Source organism: Hylobates moloch, unplaced genomic scaffold, assembly GCF_009828535.3.
Source record: "Hylobates moloch isolate HMO894 unplaced genomic scaffold, HMol_V3 SCAFFOLD_15, whole genome shotgun sequence".
Classification (NCBI taxonomy): domain Eukaryota; kingdom Metazoa; phylum Chordata; class Mammalia; order Primates; family Hylobatidae; genus Hylobates; species Hylobates moloch.
The window spans coordinates 54,247,416-54,267,083 of NW_026652290.1; the positions used below are offsets into that span (position 1 = coordinate 54,247,416).

General features: G+C 45.5%; 1 protein-coding gene across 1 annotated transcript; it reads right to left on the reverse strand.

Moving 5' to 3' along the window:
• Positions 1 to 1,218: 1,218 nt before the first annotated feature.
• On the reverse strand, positions 1,219 to 19,668 carry PCYOX1 (prenylcysteine oxidase 1). Its single transcript, XM_032179176.2, has 6 exons — positions 19,516 to 19,668; positions 18,224 to 18,430; positions 15,759 to 15,933; positions 4,258 to 4,469; positions 3,764 to 3,916; positions 1,219 to 2,728 (listed from the first exon to the last, which is right to left on the reverse strand). The coding sequence occupies exons 1-6, from the start codon at positions 19,625 to 19,627 to the stop codon at positions 2,070 to 2,072; spliced, it is 1,518 nt and encodes a 505-aa protein (XP_032035067.1). The 5' UTR covers positions 19,628 to 19,668; the 3' UTR covers positions 1,219 to 2,069.

A 19,668-nucleotide genomic window follows, 5' to 3' on the forward strand; every position in this document is an offset into this window, starting at 1 on the left:
GCTAATGCCATGATCTGATAGACTTAAGTTTCTATTCAATGGACGGATTTTTTTTTTTAAGATAGTCTCTGTTGCCCAGGCTGGAGTACAGTGGCATGATCATGACTCACTGCAGCCTTGACCTCCAAGGCTCAAGTGGTCCTCCCACCTCAGCCTCCTGAGCAGCTGGAACCACAGGCGCGCATTACCATGCCTGGCCAACTTTTTAAAAATTTTTTGTAGAGATGGGGTTTCACCATGTTGCCCAGGCTGGTCTAGGCCTTTTTATTTTTTAATAACACTACATGTTAAATTGGTTGCATTTACTTTTGAATTCTTAATCTTTTGCTTGTTCTGTTCTACCAGTGTCTTGACAGTTAATCATGATCTTTGTACAGTAGATGCAGAACTAGTTCTCAAGTTTCACTGCCTGTTAATTACCATTTGGATGCTTTAAAACCCTACAGGTGATTCCAATGTGCAGCCAAGGTTGACAGCCACTGTCTTAAGATTTCAGCAACCAATTTCTCACCCAGAATGCTACAGTAAATGAAACACTTAACTCTTTGGACATATGCTGGACTTGGCTAACTTTGGTGTCATTCCAAGTATTCTGTTCTAGTGCCAACTGCTCAGGAGTTATTCAAGTTGCCTCTGCTGTTAGGCTGTCTGTGCTTCTTATTATCAAGATTACTTCTAAAGTTCTTACTAAGAGAAAGAACTAAGAGAAAGTTCTTACTAAGAGAAAGATCCTTGCAAAATGGATCTGCTTTGATACAGATTGGGTTTCTTAGGACTTCTAAGGCACCAAACCCTTTGTAGGCATTTTCACACCCACACTGGTGATTCTCAACCCTGGGTGCACATTAGAAACTTTAAATAGCTACAATGCTAAGGTCCTATCCTCAGTCTTTGAATCTGAATCTCTGGTTATGGGGGTCTCTCAATTTTTTTTTTTTTTTTTTCTGAGACGGAGTCTCGCTCTGTCACCCAGGCTGGAGTGCAGTGGCGCGATCTCGGCTCACTGCAAGCTCTGCCTCCTGGGTTCACGCCATTCTCCTGCCTCAGCCTCTCCAAGTAGCTGGGACTACAGGCGCCCGCCACCACGCCCGGCTAATTTTTTTGTATTTTTAGTAGAGACAGGGTTTCACCGTGGTCTCGATCTCTTGACCTCGTGATCCGCCCGCCTCGGCCTCCCAAAGTGCTAGGATTACAAGCGTGAGCCACCGCGCCCGGCCTCTCAATATTTTTAAAAGCTCCTGAAGTGAGGATTTAATAATAGAATGCCAGTTTCTTAATTCAGTAGCCCATATTTGCTTTTCATTTTACTTGAGATTTTTGTTTAACATCTTCAAGTTACATTCTAAGACTTCTTAATTTCACCCCTAATCAAATCAAGACAGAAGAATCGAAAGACAACATTCTGAAAGTCAAGGCTTTAGGCATGGGCACACGTACTTCAAACCGGTACGAAATTACTAAGAGTCAGGCATAAGACACCAGCTCCCATAAATTTTATCTGACTGAAGATTATGTCTAGCTGTAAAATTCAAAAGGACCACTCCCCAACTAAGATGTCTTTTAAGTTCTCCCTCAGGTACTCACCTTAAAATGCTCTACAATTTTGATCAAAATTCAGGGCCCCACCCCCAGACCTACTGAATCAGAATCTTCAAGAGAGGAGCTTGAGAATCCATATGGTTTAACAAACTCCAGGTGATTATTTTTATTTACTTTTTTTGAGACGGAGTTTTGCTCTTGTTGCTCAGGCTTGAGTGCAATGGTGCGATTGGCTCACTGCAACCGCCACCTCCTAACTCCAGGTGATTCTTATTATCAGACAAGTTTAAGAAAAACTCCTAATGGACAATGAAAGAATACTTAAGAAATTTTGGAGATGGCATAAGTGCAATAGCTATACCTTCACACTTAATTAGAACTGTGTGTTTTCCTATGACCAGCAGGGATTACTTTTATTAAACAATGATAATGGCAAAATATCTGGTTCAAAATCATCTCTGCTCAGATTTTGTTCTTTTTTGCCACTGATAGTCATTTGGAACTAGGAGGGGAAAAAAGACTGTGTCACTTCATAGCTCAGTTTTAAGTTTTTCATATAAGCCATCCTGGTCAATCATGTCTGTGTGCCCGTTCCAGCGGTGATAGGCAAGGAGTGCAGCGTTGTGGGCTGCAATGGCACTCATCTCCATGGCACTTGCTGCACACTCTATGCCATTGAGGTAATAAAGTCGATCATGGAGAATGATGGAGGGGCATTTCTCCGGGGGCTTATAGTGAGGATATGCAAGCCATGGCTTCTTCACAGCATAATCATAGGACAGAAAGAGCTTTAAAATTTGTGCTTTAGTAAGAGTTTCTCGGGAAAAGATCTTCCAAACATATGTTCCATCTGTTGATGGCTCAGGATCTTCCTTTTCTCTCACAGAGGACACAATCCCAATACTGTTAATGAACAAATCTGAATTATCAGTGGTTAAAACTGTATTAAGGCCAAATTTATCTATGGGTCTAGAGCTAAAGATAGATGTATTCAATTCCCCCTTAACTAAAGTTGTCACTATATGTTGATAATATTGATGGAATTCCTCAATTGGAGGATCAAAGTTGAGAAAAGTAATATTGGACATTTTTCGATTCAATGGAGTGGCCACCAAGACGATGTCATAGAAGTCTGAACGAGTCTCAGTTCCAATTTGGTAGACCACTTCATACATCTTTATTGGATTTCCTAGAGGAAATAAGGAGACACATATTTGTTTAGTGTTTCTAACATACCTTCTAAAAATAATTGTATACCTTCTTCATAATTTCTCTATAATTCTAAAGAATTGAAGAAGTTATATCCCTTAAGATAGCTGTCCCTTGCATTTTTATTACATTGAGGCCAATTTATTATTCAGAAAGTCAATAAGTACAAAATATAGAATTTTTACTTTTGAAGATAAGATTATTTTTCGGCCGGGCGTGGCAGCTCACACCTGTAATCCCAGCACTTTGGGAGGCCGAGGAGGGCGGATCACGAGGTCAGGAGATCGAGACCATCCTGGCTAACATAGTGAAACCCCATCTCTACTAAAAATACAAAAAATTAGCCAAGCACGGTGGCGGACGCCTATAGTCCCAGCTACTCGGGAGGCTGAGGCAGAAGAATGGCATGAACCCGGGAGGCGGAGCTTGCAGTGAGCCGAGATAGGCCACTACAGTCCGGCCTGGGCAAAAGAGCGAGACTCTATCTCAAAAAAAATAAAAAATAAAAAAAGATTATTTTTCAAATCCAAGGAGTCATGCCACAGCACTTAACTACATTGGGGAATTTTTTTTTTTTTTAGACGGAGTCTCACTCCGTCACCCAGGCTAGAGTGCAGTGGTGTGATCTTGGCTCACTGCAACCTCTGCCCCCTGGGTTCATGTGATTCTCCTGCCTCAGTCTCCCGAGTAGCTGGGATTACAGGTGCCCGTCACCACGCCCGGCTAATTTTTTGTATTTTTAGTAGAGACAGGGTTTAACTATGTTGGCCAGGCTAGTCTTGAACTCCTGACCTCAGGTGATCCACCCTCCTTGGCTTCCCAAAGTACAGGGATTACAGGCGTGAGCCACCATGACCGGCCCATTAGGGAATATTTCTACATGGCGTAACATATACAATTTCAAGTTTCATCATTTTAGAACTGAGTAAGAGATGACAGAAGAGAGGTGTTTCTCCCTGAGCAATCATTTTCTGCAGGGGAATTCAGGAACAATAAGACAGAAATTCAAGCTTACCTGTGTGCTTGGTCTTTGTTTTTTCCTCTATGTACATTACTGAGCCAGATATAAGATTGCTTTTGGATGCCTGCAGAAGCCCTGAGCAAACAAGTTTATTGCCACCTTCTACTGCCCAAAGGCCAGAATCAGAACAGGACAGTGACACTGCCCCTGTCAACAAGAGGAAAAATGTGTTTTAATTCTGACTTTGTAAGAGGCTCTCTACCCACTCTCCCTTCCCAATTACATGTTCTACTCCAAATGTCTCTAGACATTGCTAAATGGCCCCTGGGAGCAAAATCTCCCCCAGTTAAGAATTACTGAACTAATGAAAGCTAAAGACCCTCTCCCCCTAAAAATGCACATCTACATATGCACAATTTTGCTAACAATGTCTGAGGTTCACAGAGAAAAGTAGCCTCCAATCCACAGCCTAAAGTCAGGAACCACTATAGCATCAGGTAAGCCCCTTTGTGAACTAATGTCCACCACTGTTCCAAGCCCTGGCTTACCCACAAAGGCATTGATGTCCGTGCTTTGGCCATAATTGACCCTCATAACAGGAGCAATCATTTCATTGAGGAATTTCTCAGAGAAACCGGCCTTTTGCAAGGTTTCAAGAAGTGTTCGATTAAGCATTCCAAGGAAGTCATCTCCTCCTAGAGCATGAAGTAATTTTTCGACACTACTGAAGGCATAGTCATGAGACTGGTAGCGGTAGATCCTTTGGAAAAGAAGAGAAATCCATTAAATACCAAATAAGATGTGGGGAAGGGGATGTATAAAGAAGGGAAGTGGCGTCATAAGAATCAAACTGACATCTGGGTGCAGTGGCTCACACCTGTAATCCCCACACTTTGGGAGGCAGAGGTGGGTGGGTCACCTGAGGTCGGGAGTTCAAGACCAGCCTGGCCAACATGGCGAAACCCCATCTTTACTAAAAATACAAAAATTAACCGGGCATAATGGTGTGTGCCTGTGGTCCCAGCTACTTGGGAGGCTGAGGCAGGAGGACTGCTTGAGCCCTGGAATTCAAGGCCGCAGTGAACTGTGATCATGCCGCTGCACTCCAGCCTGGGCCAAACAGTGAGACTGTCTCTTAAAAAAAAAAAAAAAAGAAAGAAAGAAAAAAAAAAAGAAAAGAAACTAAGGAAGAAAGAAGAAGAGAAAGGAAAAATAAAAGAACTAAGGCCAGGCGCAGTGGCTCATGTCTGTAATCCTAGCTCTTTGGAAGGCAGAGGCAGACAGATCACTAGGTCAGGAGTTTGAGACCAGCCTGACCAACACGGTGAAACCCTGTCTCTACTAAAAATATATAAATTAGCTGGGCGTGGTGGTGCACGCCTGTAATCCCAGCTATTCAGGAGGCCGAGGCAGGAGAATCGCTTCAACCCGGGAAGCGGAGGTTGCAGTGAGCCGAGATCACACCGCTGCACTCCAGCCTTGGCAACAGAGCGAGACTCCATCTCAAAAAAAAAAAAAAGTAGAAGTAAAATACTTTGTCTAAAGGCCACATGGCAAGTATAAGGCTCAATCACAACTTGCCCACTCTGCTCTCAATCACCCACACATGCACAGTCTCCACTGGAGCACACCTGACCCATTCACTGGTCTCTAAATATGCCCTACGTGTTGTATCCCCACCAGTGCACAAGCTCTTCCCTCCAACCTGAATACACTTCCCATTCCTAACCATGGAACATCTATTCTTCCTTAACAGAACTTGAAGCCCACCTTCTCTGAAAAGTCTTGCTCAACTTCCCATTCCACAGTTATATCATCTCCTGAAGCCTCGTAAAACTTAGCACCAATGCCACTCATTCAACAATTAGATGCTTTCTATTATTTTTTAGAAAACATCACTTGACCAAAAAGAAAAATATCACCCAACATTTCTCTTCATTTTATGGATTTAAAACAACATTCACATAAATTAGTGCATTCAGTAATTCAAACACAATTTTTCACGTTGCAAATAGTACAAAGATGGGAAACAGGCTTAAGTTTGGGATAAGTAATAAGGGGTTTATCTCTTATTCCCTTAAGGGGCTTACGGTTAGGGATAAGTAATAAGGCACATGCAGAGATAAGTATATGAAAATAAGAAATTAGGCCAGGCACGGTGGCTCACGCTTGTAATCCCAGCACTTTGGGAGGCCGAGGCGGGCGGATCACGAGGTCAGGAGATCGAGACCACGGTGAAACCCCGTCTCTACTAAAAAATACAAAAAATTAGCCGGGCGTGGTGGTGGGCGCCTGTAGTCCCAGCTACTCGGAAAGGCTGAGGCAGGAGAATGGCGTGAACCCGGGAGGCGGAGCTTGCAGTGAGACGAGATTGCGCCACTGCACTCCAGCCTGGGCGACAGAGCGAGACTCCGTCTCAAAAAAAAAAAAAAGGAAAATAAGAAATTAAAGAGCCAAGGAAAGATCCCTATCACTGATCATGGGAGGGAAACTTTCACATCAAGTTTTTTCTCTCAAAATGTACTATTTTTTTTACAGAACAAGGGACAGTATTATAACCATTTCAGTATTACCTACTAAAAGCATAGTAGTAGTATAAGTGTACAAAATGTTAAACACATTTTTATTGGAAAAACTGATTCGATATCTATGCCAAAACTGAGAAACTAAAATAACACCTTCTAACCATAGCATTTGGGTCCCAGTCTTTAGGAGACTGGAAAAAGTAGGATGGAAACACTGAATTCTTCAGAAAAATAATAGCCTGGATATCTCATATCCAAAGAAGAGTGATCTTTGGCTAATGGTCAACATGAGAAAGTAGCAGTCAATTAAATAAGCTACTAATGATGCTATAAAAAACATACTCTCCAACTGCTCCTGCCAGAGCTGCAACCTCACTCAAGCAAGTCTCCTTGGTTGGGGGGGGCAGCGGTGAGATGAAACTATATACACAGTATAAACAGAGAGCACTCTAATTGTTTCATGATACAACTAATTGCATTAGAATAAATACACTGCTGGGTATGGTGGCTCATGCCTGTAATCCTACCACTTTGGGAGGCAAAGTGGGGCAGCATCACTTGAAGTCAGTAGTTTGAAACCGCCTGGCCAACATGGTGAAACCCCATCTCTACTAAAAATGCAAAAATTATCCAGGAGGCTGAGGCATGAGAATTGTTTGACCCAGGAGCCAGAGGTTGTGGTAAGTCAAGATCACACCACTGCACTCCACCCTGGGTGACAGAGCAAGACTCCATCTCAAAAAAAAAAATAGTAAATGAAAAAACAGAATAAATACTACTAAAAAACAGCACCCAGGTAAGGTAGCACGCACCTGTAGTCAGAGCTACTCAAGAGGCTGAGGTGGGAGGATCACTTAAGCCCAGGGGCACAAGGCTGTAGTACATTATGGTTGCACCTGTGAACAGCCAGCCAATATACTCCAGCCTGGGTGACAGAGTAAGACAGGAGGATCCCTTGAAGCCAGGAGTTCAAGACTAGCCTGGGCAACATAGCAAGACTCTGTCTGTATACAAAATGTAAAAATTAGCCAGGTGCAGTGGTTCATGCCTGTAATCCCAGCACTTTGGGAGGCTGAGGCAGGCAGATCGCTTGAGGTCAGAAGTCTGAGACCAGCCTGGCCAACATAGCGAAACTCCATCTCTACTAAAAATACAAAAATTAATTGGGCATGGTGGCACATGCCTGTAATACCAGCTACTTGGGAGGCAAAGGCAGGAGAATCGCTTGAACCCGGGAGGTAGAGGTTGCAGTGAGCCGAGATCGTGCCACTGCACTCTAGCCTGGGTGACAGAGTGAAACTCCGTCTCAAAAAAAAAAAATTAAAAATTAGCCAGGCATGGTGAGGTATGCCTGTAGTCCCAACTATTCAGGAAGCTGAGGCACGAGGATCACTTCAGCCCCGGCGGTTGAGGCTGCAGTGAGCTGTGATCATGCCACTGCACTCCATCCAGCTTGGGCAACAGAGTGAGACCTTGTCTTAAAAAAACAAAAACAAAAATTAAAAAATAATAATTTTTTAAAAAATATAACTGGGTCAGGCACAGTGGCTCACGCCTGTAATCCCAGCACTTTGGGAGGCCAAGACAGGTGGATCACCTGAGGTCGGGAGTTCGAGACCAACATGGAGAAACCCTGTCTCTACTAAAAATACAAAATTAGCCGGGCGTAGTGGCGCAGTGAGCCAAGGTGAGCCGAGGAGAGCCAAGATCGTGCCACTGCACTCCAGCCTGGGCAACAGAGACAGACTCCGTCTCGAAGGGAAAAAAAAAGGAGAAAATAGGTCTGAAAAGATGACTAGAAATGCATGGGGTTAGGAGGATTGAATTCTAAATAAGACAGTCCAAAAACAAGAGTGGTCAGGAAAAGCCTCACTGAGAAGATGATATAGACCAAAGACCTGAAGGAGACGAGGATGCAAACCAGGCAAACACCTGGGGGAAAATATTTCAGGTAGAGGTAAAAGCAATGCAAAGGTCACATGACAGAAGCTTGCCTGGCACATTCAAGAAACAATGAAGCCAGAGCAGCTGAAGCACAGTGATCTGAGAGAACAGGGAGTGGTACAGCCGGAAATGTTACTGGGGAGAGGAAACTTCCAGAATGGCAGAGGAAGGACCTCTGGAAATCTGCTCCTCCATAAAAGCTATGAGAATACTGCCAAAAATGATCAACATTGACTCTTTCAGAGCTCTGCAGATAAACCAAAGCCTTTCCAAGTCCAAGGAGTATTTATTCAAGAAAAATGTATGGCCAGGCGTGGTGGCTCACGCCTGTAATCCCAGCACTTTGGGAAGCTGAGCCAGGCGGATCACTTGAGGTCAGGAGTTCGAGACCAGCCTGCCCAACATGGTGAAACACCATCTGTACCAAAAATATAAAAAATTAGCCAGGTGTGGTGCCACATGCCTGTAATCCCAGCTATTCAGGAGGCTGAGGCAGGAGAATCGCTTGAACCTAGGAGATGGAGGTTGCAGTGAGCCAAGATCGCACCATTGCACTCCAGCCTGGGCGACAAGAGGGAGACTCTGCCGAAAGAAAGAAAGAAAGAGAAAAAGAGAGAGAGAAAAAAAAATAAAAAATAAAACCAGCACCCTTCCAACTGCAATGTGAAACCAGCAAGCTAGAAGCCACTGGAGAGAACACAACGAGTTTGTAGCTCCCAAAAAGCACTATCCTCAGAGAACTGTCAATATTTGACCTATCTGGCAGCTCCCAAAAAGCCCTATCCTCAGAGAACTGTCAATATTTGACCTATCTGGCAGCTCCCAAAAAGCCCTATCCTGAAGGCTTGTCTTTATTCGACCTGATTCAGAGTTCACTCTAGGCAACAGCCCCATCCTGAGGGCACGTGTCCACGTGTCAAAAAAAAAAAAAATCTGTGGCAATTGTTTAACATCACAGATGCCGGAGGCTATGACATCAATAGAGGCTACAAGACACTGACCAAAAAAACTTTTTAAAAAAGGCCGGGTGCAGTGGCTCACGCCTGTAATCCCAGCACATTGGGAGGCACAGGCTGGAGGATCACTTGAGGTTAGGAGTTCAAGACCGGCCTGGCCATCATGGCGAAAACTCATCTCTACTAAAAACACAAAAAATTAGCCAGGTGTGGTGGTGCCTGCCTGTAGTCCCACCTACTCAGGAGGCTGAGGCACAAGAATTGTTTGAACCCGGGAGGCAGAGGTTGCAGTGAGCCGAGATAGTGCCACTGCACTCCAGCCTGGGCAACAGAGCGAGACTCTGTCTCAAAAAAAAAAAAAAACAGATTAGCTGGGCATGGTAGTGCACATCTGTAGTCCCAGCCACTCAAGGGGCCTGAGGTTGGAGAATTGCTTGAGCCCGGGAGGCAGAGGTTGCTGTGAACATACTACACTCTAGCCTGGGCAACAGAGTAAAACACCATCTGAAAAAAAAAAAAAAAAACAGACATACAGATCCTTGAAACAAATAAGAAAACCCAGAAATAAACCTTCATGAATATGATCAAATGATCTTGACAGAATTGAAATACATAATTCAACAATAATGGAGACTTCAATATCCCATTTTCAATAATGGACAGTTACTGAAAATGACAACAGCGTATTAGTTCACCAGGACTGCCATAACACACTACCAGAGACTGGATGGCTTATACAAAAAAAGTTTTATTTCTTATAGTTCTGTAGGCCAAAAGTCCAAGATCAAGGTGTGGATGCATTCGGTTTCTTCTGAGGCCTGTTTCCTTGGCTTGCAGATGGCCACCTTCTTGCTGTGTCCTCACATGGTCTTTGTGTGTTTCTTCTGTGTCCCAATCTTTTTTTTTTTTTTTTGAGACAGAGTTTCACTCTTGTTGCCCAGGCTGGAGTGCAATGGCTCACTGCAACCTCTGCCTCCAAGGTTCAAGTGATTCTCTTGCCTCAGCGTTCCTGAGTAGCTGGGATTACAAGCATGCACCACGACGCCCGGCTAATTTTTTGTATTTTTAGTAGAGAAGGGGTTTCGCCATGTTGGTCAGGCTGGTCTTGAACTCCCAACCTCAGGTGATCCGCCCGCCTTGGCCTCCCTTCTGTGTCCTAATCTTAAGGACACCCATCAAATTGTTTTAGGGTCTACCCTAAAGACCTCATTTTAACTTAATCACATATTTAAAGGCCCTACCTATATAAGCAGTCACATTCTGAGTACTGGGTGGCTAATGTTTCAACCTATGAATTTTGGGGAAAACAAATTTAAAAATAAGTGATGGGAGCACAGAATCCTGTCATGTCTTCTCAGTCACAAAACAGATTTTGGCTATAAATCTCTATTAATGAAATAGCCACTGAAGGTTTCTGAGCAGTGGAGTGATGTGATGAGCCTTAGATTTTAAAGAACTACTTTGGCTGCTAACCTGAGAACAAATGGTAGCAATATTAATGGCAGATGATTTAGGAGGTGTATTGGTTTTCCACTGCTGCTATAACAAATTACCACAAACTTAGTGGCTTAAAACAACACAAATTTATGGTCGGGTGCGGTGGTTCACACCTGTAATCCCAGCACTTTGGGAGGCTGAGGTGGGTGGATCACGAGGTCAGGAGTTCAAGACCTGCCTGGCCAAGATGGTGAAACCCCGTCTCTACTAAAAATACAAAAATTAGCCAGGCATGGTGGTGGGCACCTGTAATCCCAGCTACTCGGGAGGCTGAGGCAGAGAATTGCTTGAACCCAGGAGGCGGAGGTTGCAGTGAGCCAAGATCGTGCCACTGCACTCCAGCCTGGGTGACAGAGCGAGACTCTACCTCAAAAAAAAAAAAAAAAAAAAGAAATTTATAATCTTACGGTTCTGTAAGTTAGAAGACCAAAGTCAGTCTCTCTGGGCTAAAATCAAGGTGTGCACAAGGCTGGTTCCTTCTAGAAGCTCTGAGGGAAGACTGTCTTTTCCAGCCTCTACAGGCCATCTGCATTCCTCGGCTTGTGGATGCACACCCCTTCCTAGCATCACTCCAATCTCTTCCTTCCACCATCACATCTCCTACTACCCACCCTGATCCTCCTGCCTCTCTAAGGACCCTTGTGATTATATTGGGCCCACCTAGATAATCCAGAATAATCTACCCATCCTTAACAATATCTGCAAAGTCTCTTTTACCTCAAAAGGTAACACATTCACAGGTTCCAGGGATTAAGACATGGACATCTCATGGCAGGCGGCAGGGGAGAGAATTATTCAGCCTATAATAGGAGGCTACTCTAGCAATCCAGACAAGAGACAGTGGTGGTGACTTGGAACAAAGTGGTAGCAGTAATCCTGGAGGGAAGTAGTGGAATACTGGACATATTTTAATGGCTGACAGGATTCAAGATAGAGTGGGTTTGGGAAATGAAAGAACAAAAACTGACTCAAAATATTTGGTAGGAGTAACTGGAAGGAAGAAAGGGTGTTTATAAAGCCTTTCCCCGTGAGTCCTATCAGTCTCAGATCAAGAAGTGTTAAGGATCTTACAAGTCCCCAGAAATGCACTAACTTGAGAGAGAAGAATAAGCTTTAACCTAGTCTACAAGCCAAGATATCTCAACAGGAAGCCATCAGCGGACCAGAGATTTATATTCCACAAACATCTGAGTAAACATCTACTACATTCTAGTTACTGTGCGTAGTATAGAACACAAGCACGTGGTGTGCACCGTATAATAAGGGATGTTTGAAAAGAAAGATGAATGTTGATTGAAGTATTAAGGAAATGCTTTGCTGAGAAAGTGAGATAAGAGGTTGGACTTGGGAGTAAAGAACGGCATCCGGCTGTGTGCGGTGGCTCACACCTGTAATCCCAACATTTTGGGAGGCCAAGGTGGGAGGATCACATGAGCCCAGGAGTTCAAGATCAGCTTGGGCAACATGGCAACACCCTGACTCTACAAAAATTTAAAAAATTAGCCAAGCATGATGGCACATGCCTATAGTCCCAGCTGAGGCTGGAAGATGACTTGAGACCAGGAGGTCAAAGCTGCAGTGAGCTATGATTGCACCACTGTACTCCAGCCTGGGTGACAGAGCAAGACTTGATCTCAAAAAAAAAAAAAAAAAAAAAAAAATTAGTAAGAATGGCATCCAACCAGAACAACTACATAAATGTATGTGCAGAACTGGAAATTAAGCTAGCTAGTGCTGATGTCAGGGGCTGCAGGATTTCCACCCAAGTACCTCCAACAGCAGAGAATGAATGAACGCATTATTTTCGAGTATTGCCTACCACAAGCTTGAGCCCTCTTTCGAGTGTCATGGTTTACTACTGTTAGGTCTTTTTCCACCCTGTGTATACTTTGATCTTGGCTCACCACAACCTCCGCTTCCTGGGTTCAAGTGATTCTCCTGCCTCAGCCTCCCAAGTAGCTGGGATTAGCTGCGCCTCCACACCCAGCTAATTTTTGTATTTTTAGTAGAGGCGGGCTTTCACCATGTTGGCCAGGCTGGTCTCGAACTCCTGATCTCATGATTTACCTGCCTCAGACTCCCAAAGTGCCGGGATTACAGGCATGTGCCACCACACCGGGCCCATAAATTATTTTTTAAAGTCAAAAACAGTATAACCTATGTATCCCCTCACTGGTTCTTTTTCCCAGTTCTGTAATACCTTGAATTCACTTCAAAAGTGATTTCTTAGGCCAGGTGCGGTGGCTCACGCCTGTAATTGCAGCACTTTAGGAGGCCAAGGCGGGCAGATCAATTGAGGCCAGGAGTTTGAGACCAGCCTAGCCAACGTGGTAAAACCCCGTCTCTACTAAAAATAAAAAAATTATCCAGGTATGGTGGCACATGCCTGTAATCTCAGCTACTCAGGAGGCTGAGGCAGGAGAATCGCTTGGACCCGGGAGGCAGATGTCGCAGTGAGCCAAGATCCTGCCACTGCACTCCAGCCTGGGTGACAAAGCGAGACTCTATCTCAAAAAAAAAAAAAAAAAAAGAAAAGAAAAACGATACACACAAGCAGGGCTGATGCCATCGGAACTTGATCTGCCTGCTAAGTATGCAGCACCATGCCACCCACCTTCTATAAAGTGACTGGCTGTCTCTACACAAATTCTATATATTTCCTTGGTTGTGTATTGCCTGTCTCTCCACTAGAATATATATTCTTTGAGGACAAGGACATGTTGTAGGTCCTATACTCTCAACATAGAACAATGCCTGGCACCTAACAGGCACTCAATATTGGGTGAATGAATGAATGGCTATTTAAAAACATTATGCACTGTAGATGGACTTAAGGTACCCACGGGAAAGGCATTTAAGGAACTGACCTAAGAATGATGTTGAGAAAGAAAGAAACCCCACCCAAACTGCCATAAGTTATAGAAACCAGAGCATATCCTGCTTAACTCTTTAACTCTTTTTTTTTTTTTTTTTAAGACAGAGTCTGGCGTTGTCCCCCAGGCTAGAGTGCAATGGCAGGATCTTGGCTCACTGCAACCTCTGCCTCCTGGGTTCAAGCGATTCTCCTGCCTCAGGCTCAGAAGTAGCTGGGATTACAGGCATGCACAACCACGCCGGCTAATTTTTTATATTTTTTGTAGAGACAGGGTTTTACCATGTTGGTCAGGCTGGTCTCAAACTCCTGACCTCAGGTGATCCACCAGCCTCAGCCTCCCAAAGTTCTGGGATTAGTGGCATGAGCCACTGTGCCCAGCCCTGCTTAACTCATATTTGTCCTGTTCAATACCTGCTCATATGACATGGTTTTTTTTGTTGTTGTTTTTTCCCCTCAAGATGGAGTCTTGTTCTGTCACCCGGGCTGGAGTGTAATGACACAATCCTGGCCTCCAGCACCTAAAACTATAAACCAGCATAAAAATTAGCACGTGCTAACCGGGCACAGTGGCTCACGCCTGTAATCCCAACACTTAGGGAGGCTGAGGCGGGCGGCTCACGAGGTCAGGAGATCGAGACCATCCTGGCTAACACAGTGAAACCCCGTCTCTACTAAAAATACAAAAAATTAGCCAGGCGCAGTGGCAGGCACCTGTAATCCCAGCTATTCGGGAGTCTGAGGTAGGAGAATCACTTGAACCGGGGAGGCAGAGGTTGCAGTGAGCCGAGATGGTGCCACTGCACTCCAGCCCCGGCAACAGAGCAAAACTCCATCTCAAAAAAAAAAAAAAAAATTGGCACATGCCAACCGAGCACAGTGGCTCACACCTGTAATCCCAGCACTTTGGGAGGCCGAGGAAGGTGGATCACCTGAGGTCAGGAGTTCGAGACCAGCCTGGCCAAGAGGGTGAAACTCCATCTCTACTAAAAATACGGAAATCAGCTGGGCATGGTGGCAGGCGTCTGTAATCCCAGCTACTCGGGAGTCTGAGGCAGGAGTATCGCTTGAACCAAAGAGGCAGAGGTTGCAGTGAGCCAATATCGAACCACTGCATTCCAGCCTAGGCAACAAGCGAAACTCCATCTCAAAAACAAAAAAAACAAAAAAACTAGCACATGCCAACAGCTTTAAAAAAACAGATTGTACCTTTCAAAATTAGACTGGCTATTTTACGTCAGTCTTCCTGATTACCAAAGCGATGCCTATTCACACACATTAAAAAAACTGTTTAAATATAGAAAAGCTTAAGGACGAAAAAGGCACCTGAATTCTCACTACCCAAAACAGTGCTAGAATGTAAATTCTTGGAATATGGAACTTTTACTCTACTTCAGGCTGCTGGTTCACTGAAAACATGTCACTATTAAAGGCCATTTAAGTTTTCTGATACTTTCTACAAGCTCTTGTACACATTATCTCATTCATATACACAACACCAGCACAGCATAGAGATTAAGAGTGAAGACTCAGGCCGGGCGCGGTGGCTCACGCCTGTAATCCCAGCACTTTGGGAGGCCGAGACGGGCGGATCACAAGGTCAGGAGATCAAGACCATCCTGGCTAACAAGGTGAAACCCCGTCTCTACTAAAAATACAAAAAATTAGCCGGGCGTGGTGGCGGGCGCCTGTAGTCCCAGCTACTCAGGAGGCCGAGGCAGAAGAATGGCGTGAACCTGGGAGGCGGAGCTTGCAGTGAGCCGAGGTCGCCCCACTGCACTCCAGCCTGGGTGAAAGAGCGAGACTCCGTCTCAAAAAAAAAAAAAAAAAAAAAAAAAAGTGAAGACTCAAAGGCCAGACTGCCTGGGTGGCAACTCCAGCTATACCACTTACTATGTGGGTGAACGTGCCTCTTAAAACCTCTCTACACTGCCACCTTCTGCATCTGTTTAAAGAAGCTAAAAACAGTACCTACCTGAGTAAGTTGTCATAAGAATTCAAGGCATCTAACAGTATCTGGCAACACTAAAGAAGCATTCACAAAATACACTTCAGAAGCAAAAATAAACCAACCTTTCAATATCCAAGCAAATAGTCTGCATAGTTTCTACAAAACATTTTGCCTAACAATGTTATAAATAGGCCTTGCAGTGAGGTAGAAAATGCTTACAAGAAATCATAATTCCTAAAGTTCATCAAGTTTAATTTAACCTACATTAAAAGATCTTAGGTTAAATGGAAGGAAAAAAAATTACCTCATGAACTTGTCTAACACGTCCTCTACCCACATGTGCATACGGAGGGATTGAAATCCATAGCGCCAAACTAATTTAATCACGTTAATTATGAACCAGTTGCTCTCCTCAAATACCAGAGTCTCTCCATTATATATCCCCAGTAGGCCACCAGAGGCCTGAACAGTAGAGAGACCTGCAAAAACATAAAGCACAGCTAAGTCAGTGGTGTCTATGCTGATCAAATGAAAGAACGTAATCTGAGTGAATTTGGGGCTTCTCTCAGTTCTCAGGAGACACATAAAGGAGCTCTATCTTTGGAACAGTGTGAAACACTATACTTTCACTACACTGTCCAAAAGCAGATTTGCTAGGCGATGGGTCAGATGATCATGTAAATATTAATATATCAAAAGTAGATATATATATATATATATATATTTTTTTTTTTTTTTTTTTTTTTTTTTTTTGAGACGGAGTCTCGCTCTTTCACCCAGGCTGGAGTGCAGTGGCGCGATCTCTGCTCACTGCAGGCTCCGCCCCCCAGGATTCACACCATTCTCCTGCCTCAGCCTCCCTTGTAGCTGGGACTATAGGCGCCTGCCACCTCGCCCAGCTAATTTTTTGCATTTTTAGTAGAGACGGGGTTTCACCGTGTTAGCCAGGATGGTCTCGATCTCCTGACCTCGTGATCCGCCCGCCTCGGCCTCCCAAAGTGGTGGGATTACAGGAGTGAGCCACTGCGCCCGGCCCCAAGTAGATATATTTTTACCTGGCTTTTTTAGTCTAAAAAAACTGGATAGTCAAAGGAAAAAAGCCAGAGTACCAACTGAATTCAATTTAAAAACAAAGATGTCAGACACGTATCTTCGTGGCATAATTTGTTCTGGGTACACCTTTGCCCTCGTGGAGGAAACGGAAGCAGAGGCAGCATCTACAGAGGATGTGGAAGGCAGCTGAGGGGAAAGAGGCACTTCCATTCCTGTAAGAATCCTATTTTGCAAAACTGGATATTTCAGATAACTGGAAGGAGGCCAAAGTTACAAAATACTCCCTGCCAAAAGGGCCTGCAGAGGCCTGTCAGACTTTCCCCATGACCTATCCAGCTCCTCTGCTGTCAGGGCAGCAGTTGCATGTCCCACATGTCTGCATCCATAGCTGTGTGAGGGAGTTTGTTTTGTTGGTGGTGGTTTGTTTTGATAGGGTCTCACTTTGTTGCCCAGGCTGGAGCGCAGTGGCACAATCAAGGCTCACTGCAGCTTCTATCTCCCAGGCTCACAGGATCCTCCTGCCTCTGCCTCCCAAGTAGCTGGGACTACAGGTTTGTGCCATCACCCCAGGCTAATTTTTTTATTTTTAGTAAAGACAGGGTCTCACTATGTTGCCCAGACTGGCTTCTAACTCCTGGGCTCAAACGATCCTCTGCCTCGGCCTCCCAAAGTGCTGGGATTACAGGCATGAGCCACTGACCCCGGCCATGGCCATATGTGAGTGACTTTGAGCCAGACACTTCAAGTCTCTGGGTCTCATTTACTCAGCTGCAAAATGATCACAATGAGGTGACTATCTCCAAACCTTCTCTGATTCTTTAACACAAACTCAGAATTTTTTTTTTTTTTTTGACGGAGTCTTATTCTGTCACCCAGGCTGGAGTGCAGTGGCATGATATTGGCTCACCACAACCTCCACCTCCTGGGTTCAAGTGATTCTCCTGCCTCAGCCTCCCAAGTAGCTGGGATTACAGGCGCCTGCCACCACACCCGGCTAATTTTTGTATATATTTAGTAGAGACGGGGTTTCACCATTTGGGCCAGGCTGGTCTTGAACTCCTGATCTTGTGATCCACCTGCCTCGGCCTCCCAAAGTGCTGGGATTACAGGCGTGAGCCACAGCGCCCGGCCTACAAACTCAGAATTTTAAGAACAGACAACAGAGGCCGGGCACGATGGCTCACCCCTGTAATCCCAGCACTTTGGAAGGCAAAGGCAGGCGGATCACCTGAGGTCAGGAGTTCAAGACCAGCCTGGCCAACATGGTGAAACCCCGTCACTACTGAAAATACAAAAATTAGCTGGGCGTGGTGGCGTGCGCCTGTAATCCCAGCTACTCAGGAGGCTGAGGCAGGAGAATCACTTGAACCCGGGAGGCAGAGGTTGCAGTGAGCCGAGATCGCACCATTGCACTCCAGCCTGGGTGACAAGAGCGAAACTCTTTCTCAAAAGAAAAAAAAAGACAATGGCAGCCATTCCCACCCCCACCCCATGGCTGTAATTCCAGATAACTGAAGATACAGATAACTAGTGTCCCATTACAGCAGAACTGCTCCTAACTAAGGCAGTACCAACTAACAAGAAAGTGAGGAAAACAGTTTTACCAACGTCTCCGTAAGGCAATTAACAAGGCAGAAATTTCAGTTCTCCATCTGATAAAAATATCCGGGCATGTCACACAGTAATCTGGTGAGCTCCAAGACCAAAATTACATACCCAGGTCTTTGACAAAACGCTTCATGTGCAGATTTAAAGGATGGATGACAGAACCTCCTGCCTCATATTCTTGCCCCTGCACCATCATGGTAGCCAGGCGGCCCCCGACCTCTTCTCTTTCAAACAGGTCTATCTTCACATCTTTCCCAAATTTCTGCCGCAGGTAATAGGCTGCAGAAGTGCCACCAATTCCGGCTCCAATAATCGCTATGAGGGAAAAAAACAGAAGATTATATTTTCCCCTTTTACCAGCTCTGTGAGTTGTTTTGTTTTTGAAAGACCATTAATAGCGGAGGTTGTTACTCAAAGCTATTACCAACAATTTGGTGGGGGAAGAGTGACACCTGCAGCGAAGGTCTAACTCCCTGAATCTGGACAGACACTGTCCCCAGACAAAAGCAGTAGATTAATTAACATATTGACATTAATTCAATTTTTTTTCCAGATGTCCAAAGAGTCTCACAGGTCTTTATAGAGGAACCAAGGGGCCTGCATAACCTTCTTGATGCCCAACTCACGGGCACATTAGAGGTGGACCTTTCCAGCACGCACTTTTAATAAAGTGACGGCCATTTATGCCTAGCTTTGTTGTGTCTAGATTCAATGTAGATAGGTTAATGATACCGAAGAACACAACTTTAAAGGAGGGCGGGAGGGAGACAGGAAGCAAAAAACCAAGGCTCCTGACACTGGAGCTCTTGACACTGGAAAGAGAACAGATTCTTTCTGCAGCTGTGTTAGTCCTAGGCGGAGAAACTGTGCAAGCCAGGGGCCTCTGAGAGCAGGCCGACCTCAGCAAAGCGGAGCTGGGGGAAGTGGGTTCAGCCTCCCAAGGGAAGCAGGCAGGGTCAACTTGTTTGCACTCCTCCCTGTGCTGTGCCTGCGTGAGCCTGCAATCTGGCCGGGCGCCCCAGGTCAAGCCAGAACACTGGAGTCTTCACGGTCAGTGTTCAACGGAAAGATAGAGAAACCTAGGCCTCCCCGGAGCCCCAGACCTAAGAGACAGGGGCTACAGGTACGCTACGCGCCTGCCCGCCCGCCCGCCCGCCCCTCTCCTCGTCTACGCCCATTCCTCAAGTGGGCACCTCTCCACGCCTGGGAATGTACAGTCCTATTCCGAGCAGAGCCGAAAGCCGCCCTAAAGTGTGAATGGGGGAAGCGCGACCTGCGCAGCTGGCTCGGCCTGTACCGCTGGACTGCGCCGCGGCTGTGGGATCTGGGCGCACTGCGCAGCGGCCGCCCGGCGCGGGGCGCGCTCCAGCACCCTCCCGCGCCGCCCCCTTCTCGCCTACCGATTTTATCTGGCGGGGCACGCAGCTCGGCGCCCTCGGGGCATCCACAGCTGCACAGCAACAGCCACAGCCCCAGCAGCGAGGAGACGAACTCCGCGACGGCGCGCCCCATGGCCTCCACAAGCTCTGCAGCTGGCCTCCAGAGCCCCGCAG

Coding starts and splice junctions, on each gene's coding strand:
- PCYOX1 (XM_032179176.2), bottom strand. CDS start 19,627: ATGGGGCGCGCCGTCGCGGAGTTCGTCTCCTCGCTGCTGGGGCTGTGG. Junction 15,934..18,223: donor GCGTTTTGTCAAAGACCTGG/GTATGTAATTTT, acceptor ATGTTTTTGCAG/GTCTCTCTACTGTTCAGGCC. Junction 3,917..4,257: donor GGACATCAATGCCTTTGTGG/GTAAGCCAGGGC, acceptor TCTTGTTGACAG/GGGCAGTGTCACTGTCCTGT.